Source organism: Patagioenas fasciata, chromosome 1, assembly GCF_037038585.1.
Source record: "Patagioenas fasciata isolate bPatFas1 chromosome 1, bPatFas1.hap1, whole genome shotgun sequence".
Lineage (NCBI taxonomy): Eukaryota > Metazoa > Chordata > Aves > Columbiformes > Columbidae > Patagioenas > Patagioenas fasciata.
The window spans coordinates 138,517,567-138,524,515 of record NC_092520.1 but is presented as its reverse complement, the minus strand read 5'-3'; the positions used below and the strand labels follow the sequence as shown (position 1 = coordinate 138,524,515).

Genomic DNA, 6,949 nt, shown 5'->3' with positions numbered 1-6,949 from the left:
ACTTAAAAGAAATTGGATAAAATAAATATTCACTAACATGGGAATGTATGCAATTACCTGCTGAGGGAATCAGACAGCTGGATCTGATGTCATATTATCAGCTAGTAATTAGATATCATTTATCTTTCTTACAGTTCTGCGAGGGAAGTAACATTGCATATGACTTCGTGCATTTTTTGAGCAATGAGTGGCAATGGCATAATTGGGGCATCAGTTCACAGAGATTGCAGCAGAATCCTGTGTACACATGCTCTAGCAAAGATATTTAGTTACAAGCAGTACAATAATAGCTATTCAGAGTGCTTCACACTTACAAAGCCCTAGTTAATTAGTCAACACCTAGTTAATAATTTAATTAAATTGTCAGCAGCAGTATTTATCTAATTAGAAGATCATTAGTATTTCAGTGATATTTTCAACATTTCTGCCCTTCTTCCTTTTAAGGATTGAGACAAAGAAATGAAATATTTCACTGTGATTGTGACATGTATTGGACTTCCACAGTTACTAAAATGGTTATATTAATATTTGTTGGGTTTTTTTTTTTAAATTCTGCTTAGCATTGTTGGTATTTTCTCTTCCCCTTCCCGTATAAATGTAACAAATAGATCATTTATTCAGGTCCCATCAGAAAACATGGAAATATAAATGAATGTGTATATTTATGTACTGAAATGGCTGTCAGGATCAAAGGTGATGGTTCTGAAATTTTGAAGTAGGTTAATGCTTATTAAAGCTACAGTCCTTGTAGTTTGTCTTGTCAACAGCAATGGCACAGGCACCGAGACGACATACATACTGCTCAGCAAGTCAGTCTGTGTCTCAGAAGAGACTATTTTAAGTATAGTAACTCTGTATAAGCTATCCATAGAATAGTCTTCAAGATCCTTCGTAAAATATGCAAGTTATTTGCTGGTGCATTAGAGAGATTAAATTGGATTACGATGAAAACAATAAATCTTTGTATTCTAAAGTGTGGAGTGAATGCAGTTCTTAATACCCATGTGATGCTTTTGCTTCTTGTGCTCCATTTGGAATAGACATTATGATGTGAGTTATTCAAGTTTTTCATGTGTAAACAACAAAAATACTTTAATGAAGCAAACTCACGGAGTTTTATTTTCAGCAGCATATAATGCCTTGTGTTCAGCTTCTTATAAAAATGTCTGGACTGTGATACTCATTTGCTGTCAAAACATCTGACGCAGAGGGGTTCATGTTGGTTTTTTTTCAGAGTTTAACTTTCATGCTGAGCCAGAGGAGACAAGAGAGGCTCCTGAACTGAATTCTGTCTCTTCCCTTAGTATGTGGAAACATAAAAGCTGGGTTCCCAGCTCAGGCTGGTAAGGTTAGAAGCTTAAACTATAAACCAAAAGTAACATCCTTATAATGTGCTTTCGATCACCATTCAATTCGTTGTGAAAAGTATGTTCCACTGCTGCAGAAAGTAGTCATCAAGCTCACCTTAGCAAAGTGGTCATGACACGTCATTTGGATAAAATAGAGGGAACTGTGATGGGTATGAGATGAAGCACTTCACAAGCTAGATAGAAACTTTCCCCCCAAGTTAATTTTGTGTTTTCTACTGAGAATGTACATTGTGACTTTTGCTGTGTGGCAAGAGAAAATGGTGCTTCTGCTGCAGGGTTTGGGGCTCTGTGCTACGGAGCAGCTCTATGTGGTCTTAGCGATCAAATCTTACTCTGTATAAGAAGCCATACAGAAGTTCCAAAGTAGAAAAGAGTCTTCTTATCCATGTCTGGTGGGTTATTGGAGGAATCAGGATGGCTACTTCTCAGGAAATAGTAAGAAGGAATCAAGATTAATACTTCCAACAAAGCAAATATTTTTTCTTAGTCCTATCATGATTCCTGGACACATTCCTGAGTCCAACCTGGAATCAGAAGGAAACACCCATTCACAGAGAAAGCAGAAAGGTTCAAGACCTGCAAGATAACTGAAGCACCATAGAGCACACTTTAAAAAATCCTGATTTATATATAGTCCTGGATATATAGAACTGAATTATGTATGGTGGAAAGGAGAGAAGATGGATGGTCTCAGTACTGACCCATTATTTATTATCCAACTTGAAATAATCAAGTTCACTCTCTTGATTACTAGTCATTGAAACAAACTGTTTATATTCACTATTTACCACTTTATTTCTAAAGTAAAAACCTCTTATAATAAGAGTAGAACCTGGATCACTCAAGTAGGATCCTGTCATCTGTACTTGTTCACTGAGTACTATTTTAATTCATTCCTGACAGAGTTGTGTTCAGTGCTGCATTTGACCCTGTTAACAGCAATATATCGAGCTTTGGAAATACAAGGACAGTGTCTTCAAACTGCTTTCAAAGTACAAAAATTCTCATTCATCAGGCTTGTTTTGCTCTTTCTCTACTTTTATGTATGGAAGAATTACAATTGTCACCTTGGACTGTCTTGACAGCAGCTGAGGGAGGTGCTGCTTTGATTTTATTAGCAAAGGTGATTATGAACAGCACAAGTTGAAAAATATATACTAAATACATTGCTTAATTATATGTTATAACTCTGCAAAATTACCGAGCATCTTTCAATGCATCAAAATTAAATACAGACTTTAAGTAAGCAGGCTGGGAGCTAAGGGTGACATCGGACAGGGGCAATTATTGCTTTATCCATGCGAGCCACGGAACCTGACACACCAATATGATGTTCACAGAGTTCGCTTTATTGTCGGACCGGGCTGGCTTTATAGCAAAGCTGCCCTGTCCACGCGCCTTACAACAATGTGATTGGTTGTAACTCATGTTATACAATAACATGATAGGCTGCATGTGCTGTCCACGCGCTCTGCACACATGTGTCCGGCGATTGCTCACTCATTATTACCTTCTAATGGTGCTCCTTTAGTCTCTTGTCTCTGGCTTTACCTCTCAGCCAGGCTGGCGACAACCCCATCCCCCTGGGACGGGGGGGCTCTGCCACTACATCTCCCCCTCTTTTATTTAATATTAACAATACGCCGTATCATGCTTTAAATACAGTGTGAAATACAGGGTAAGAACATTAAGGCTAATACAATTACAATTAACAAGAACAAACCTGTTTTCAATATTCCTTTTAACCAAACAAGGCATTCACCCCAAAAAACCCAGTCTCTTCTGTTATTTTCTTGTTCTGCAAATCTTCTATCTTTTTATCTTTTAAGTTCAAACAACACATACAATCAAAGTCTTCATAACTGTGAACATGTCCAATAACAAAAGATTAATTGCTGCTCTGTTTTACAAAACGTTATTCTCAACATTGGCTACATTCGTTGCTTAAAGCGATAACATGTCTGAGGTTAAGGGTTGTCATCACTGCAATCGGTTTCTTCTCTTGTTAGCTAGCCAAGGTCTCACCCACTTTGCTGGGATCCATGAATTTTTGTGGTTACCTGTAGAAACACAAGCATATCCCCTTCCCCAGGTTATTAGTGACATAGGACCTTCCCATTGTTGTGTTGTCGGATTAAACACACTAACCTTAGGCACATTTTCGGAAAAATCTTTGACATTTTTGATATGGTGCATAACAACCGGTTCCATTTCAGTTTCACTTTTAGGATTAAGCCAGTTCAGCACATACAATGCCTTCATCAATACCTCTTCTGGGCTCACACCAATTCCCCCTTGTTTTTTCAAAACAGACTAAAGATTTTTAATGCACGGTGTGCACGCTCAATAATTGCTTGGCCAGTACAATTATAAGGGATTCCAAACAGGTGTTGTACCTTCCACTGGGTGAGGAAGGCTGCAAGTCTGTCAGAGTGGTATGCAGGACCATTATCTGTTTTGATTTGTGTAGGGACACCCATGACAGCAAAAGCTTGTAGTAAATGACGTTGTACTGCCTTTGCATTTGCTGAGGTCAAGGCTGTAGCCCACAGCAGTCCTGAACAGGTATCTATGGAGACATGAATGTACTTTTGTCTGCCAAATGGTGCAAATTCAGTAATATCAGTTTGCCATAACTGACCTGGCTGCAAGCCCCGAGGATTTACTCCCTTTTGTTGGAGAGGTACTATGCGGGCACAATCAGGACAAGCTGCAATAATGGCTCGAGCTTGTTCCTTTGTAATTGTAAACTGCTTTCGGAGTGCTGCTGAGGATTGATGAAAGAATTCGTGAGCTTGTCTGGCTTGTTCAAAAGGGGATATATCTGCTACTGCCACAAGTTTGTCTATGGTGCTGTTTCCTTACTAGACCACCTGCTATGTTAGTATGGCTTTTTATATGCATGATAAATACTGGTGCTGTCCTATAATCTAATACGTTCCACAAATCTAACAATGCTTCAAACAACAAGGAATTGGAAACTCGCTGCAAAAGCGCTCTATGTATTCTTTGTACAATTCCCACAACATAAAGAGAATCTGTTACCAGATTAACTGGAGAGTTATGCCATTTTTGCAATGCTGCTAAGCATATTGAGGGCAGTTTCTTTAAATATGTCCTGTCTGTTTGCAAGTAAAACATGCTAGGCCACAAGAAGAAGGGCTTCCACCTTTCATTGCAGGCTTAAGTGCTGCAGCCAAGGCCGCAGCGTGGGCTTGAGCATGTATTTTTGCTTTTTCTACCTCCTGTTGCATAATCGGTACCTGTCTGCAAGCTTCCACCATCTCTGCTAAAGAAGCAGTTTTTCCCAAACCGGCTAATATCTGTTGGCATTGGGTGTTTGCATTCATCATAGCCAAATCTTTCCCCACAGCAGCTTTTGCCTCTGGAGTCACGTTAGGAGAGGCATCTATCACTTCTTTTAAACAATCCACAAATGTTATATATGGTTCCCCAGGATCCCACTCTATTGTAGAATAGGGTGGCACAGGGTTACCTCTATTTGGCAATTCTTTCACTGCCGCCAAGGCAAGCCTTTGCGTTTGCTGCAAAATCCTTGGATGAAGTGCTGCCTGAGTAGCACCATCCGCATATTGCCCACGACCCAGTAACTGGTCCATGCTAGCTAACCGCAACGGATCATCAGCTGGTAAACGAACATTTTCTAATACTGCCAATTCCACTTTCCCCTGCCACGTGTCCAAGAACAGCAAATACCCCGTTGGAGGAAGCAATAACTCCATCAACGCCCTAATATCTGTTTGAGTTAGTACTTGCTCCTTGAAAAATGAATTGATTAGCTGCATCACATGCTTATTATCCATACCATATTGCATAACTGCACTTTGCAATTGCTTAACCGTTTTCCAATCAAAAGGCGACCACTGCCTTTGTCCTCTATTATCTATGTGCACTGGCATTGCTGTAATACTACCAGGTAACATGATCCCTTCAATACTTGCATCTCTGATTACCCCTTGCCAACGTTGCCCTGCATTGTAAGAATGATCTCGAGGAATATCTCTACCCTGATGCACAGGGGCAGCACCCAAATTATCATTATTATCACTGCTATACAATTCCCTTGTGTTTCCCTGTGGATCAGTAAGTCGACGCATATTTGCAAACCGATCTGCTAACCCAGTCTCCAGCCCTTTTCCATATCGCGCTCTCAAATATTCATCTGCTTCTCTTACAGACCACATCCCATCTTCAACACATTGTCTAGCCCATTTTTGTATTCGCTCCCTTTTAATACGGAGCTCCTCGGGAGTGAGGTCTAATTCCCTCCCTTTCCTGTTTTCCCCGTTTTTCACATTCCCTGCCAATTGCCTCCAGCCCGTCCTTAATTGCATCTGACGCCTTTTTATATGCTATTAACCGCGAAGTTTTACTGTTACCGCCATCTAGTCGTTTCATAGCTTCTAGAACTTCTTGCATCTGGCTCTCCTGCCGTCTCAGTAAGTCCTTCAGGCTCTGCACGTGGCTCTCCTCCTGGAAGTCAGGGCGATTCTGCGGTGCTCCGTCGTGGTGTTCCACCGGGTCCTCCGGCAAAGGCACGTTGGCTGGATTAACTTGTCCTGGCTTGTTGAAACTTGCCGGTTGCTGCCATTCGTTGTCGGAGCCAGGCAATGGCTCAACGGGCGCAGAGGGTATAATTTGCTCTCCGCCCCAGAACTCCAGATCTGATACGGGACATACCAGCGGTGTTGATTCTTCGGAGTCCTCGGAGGGTGGGCAGCTCGCGGCGGGCGGCTCCGAGGGGACGGCACACAGCTCCGGCTCCTCTGAGACTTCCTGCATTAGCTCCCTGACCTCCCGCCAGGGTCCGGCGAGATCGCAAGCCTCGCGGCTCCCCCTTGTAACCGCTTCCCATAGTTCGGTCCCTATGTCCTCCCATGCACCGGGAGAAAAAAATTCGTCCGTCGAACGAACACAGCCCTTACGCTGGGCGAATAGTAAAAGGCGCTCCACCGCGTCTTTTTCCAAAATTCTTCCTGTTCTTGCAGCCAGCTGCAGAATACTTTTCACTATTATTTTTCCTTCCACGGATGCCGTGTTTCCCATGCCACCTGCTTCCTCGTAGGCCTACTTTCCGCTATGATTGAGCGCTGGGCTGGTGTCTCCCCCAGGTGGCGTCCTCGCGTCTTCACTTCCGGTGATCTTGCTTCGATACGAAGTATCACGTCGGGGTCACCAAAGTGTTGCTTTATCCATGCGAGCCACGGAACCTGACACACCAATATGGTGTTCACAGAGTTCGCTTTATTGTCAGACCGGGCTGGCTTTACAGCAAAGCTGCCCTGTCCACGCGCCTTACAACAATGTGATTGGTTGTAACTCGTGTTATACAATAACATGATAGGCTGCATGTGCTGTCCACGCGCTCTGCACGCATGTGTCCGGCGATTGCTCACTCATTATTACCTTCTAATGGTGCTCCTTTAGTCTCTTTTGTCTCTGGCTTCACCTCTCAGCCAGGCTGGCGACAACCCCATCCCCCTGGGGCGGGGGGCTCTGCCACTACAGGCAATGACATCACCCACCAGGGTGCGGTCCCACAGCAACCAAACAAGAAG

The 6,949-nt window shown here is 42.7% G+C and overlaps 1 protein-coding gene across 1 annotated transcript; it reads right to left on the bottom strand.

Annotated features, from left to right (window-relative positions):
- Positions 1–2,166: 2,166 nt before the first annotated feature.
- LOC139829247 (uncharacterized) lies at positions 2,167–6,604 on the bottom strand. Its single transcript, XM_071815790.1, has 2 exons — positions 5,771–6,604; positions 2,167–3,430 (listed from the first exon to the last, which is right to left on the bottom strand). The coding sequence occupies exons 1-2, from the start codon at positions 6,435–6,437 to the stop codon at positions 3,351–3,353; spliced, it is 747 nt and encodes a 248-aa protein (XP_071671891.1). The 5' UTR covers positions 6,438–6,604; the 3' UTR covers positions 2,167–3,350.
- Positions 6,605–6,949: the final 345 nt, after the last annotated feature.